Here is a 1,215-nt window from a genome sequence, read left to right on the forward strand (position 1 = left end):
CTTGAGTTGCGTGAACACGACGGTCAGCTGGAGGTGCCCACCACGTTCTTGCCACCTGCACAGGGGGCGGAGCGTCCTGTGGACCCCGAGGTTATCGCAGGTGAACCGCTATATTGCGTCACAATGGACGAGCTTAACCAGCAACGTGCTGCAAATGAACAGCTGGCTGAGGAACTGCTAGAGAAGGCGGCGCAGATTGATGCTCTGCAACTGGAGGCGAAGGACTCTCTTGATCAGTTTGGTGGGCGTTGCCGTGATCTGGAAGATCGTGCAGCTGAGATGGAAGAGGTGGCTGCAGACAACATGGACGTGTTGGAAGCCGAACTGGCTGATGTCCTTGTGCAGTTGAAGGCGTTGGAGGGCGAGAACGCTGCTCTATCTGCCCTGCTCTGTTCTAGGGATGCCGAGATTGCAGATCTCAAGGCACATGACGAGCGGTGGGCTGCGCCTGTAATAGCGAGGGGTCAGGTGACGACACAGCACGTGAAGGTCTTCGATGGCGATGAGTGGGATGTTGTGCTAAGCAGGAAGCCGGAGGCGCTCCGGCAAGCGTTTGTGACGGACGCCGCAGCTGCGTGTCATGTGGCTGCGGAAGCCATTGTTCAGCCAACGTTTGCTCTCGGAGGTTTGCGCGTGGACTTCGGCGTCACGCATGATGAGAGCATCACCAAAGAAGAGATTGACCGACGCCTAGCAGACTTCCCGTTCCGTAACGTCATGGATCTCTACGCCAAGCGTCATCAGGAGAAGGATGGACTAGACAAGGCCCTTGAAGAGCTGCAACAACTACGCGACACTGCTGAAGCCATGTCTGCCGCAAACAGTAACCTTGCCAGGGACCTTGCACAGAAGGAGGCAGAGAACGAGAAGCTCGCGGAGGATCTTGCCGCCATGGAGCGGTCAAACAATGCTGCAATGGATCGCCTTAACGACCTTGAGGCGAGACTTGCTGCAGCTGAGTCTGAGGTGCAGAATGAACAGAATAAGGGTGAGAAAGTACGCGCCACTACACGAGACCTAATGGATGCAATGAAGGAGCAGTACGCCAAGGACATGGATGAAATGCGCACTGGTTATGAGGAGAAACTCGCCACACAGGAAGCAGAGAACGAGAAGCTGGCTGCAGAGGCTGCCGCCTTCCGCCATAAGCGCTGTGAAGCTCTGGAGATGCGTGAGCACGACGGCCAGCTGGAGGTGCCCACCACGTTCTTGCCA

General features: G+C 56.6%; 1 protein-coding gene across 1 annotated transcript in view; it reads left to right on the forward strand.

The window, feature by feature from the left end:
• The window catches only part of TM35_000121770 (uncharacterized protein), a gene marked incomplete at both ends in the record, with an annotated part of 1,245 nt that continues 30 nt past the window's right edge, over window positions 1-1,215 (forward strand). The window contains one exon of the mRNA XM_029025152.1: window positions 1-1,215. This exon is cut by the window's right edge and continues 30 nt beyond it. Within this exon, the coding sequence (XP_028883468.1) occupies window positions 1-1,215 (1,215 nt within the window).

The sequence above is a fragment of the Trypanosoma theileri genome (genome assembly GCF_002087225.1).
Source record: "Trypanosoma theileri isolate Edinburgh chromosome Unknown TM35_Tth_12_V1, whole genome shotgun sequence".
Taxonomy (NCBI): Eukaryota; Euglenozoa; class Kinetoplastea; order Trypanosomatida; family Trypanosomatidae; genus Trypanosoma; species Trypanosoma theileri.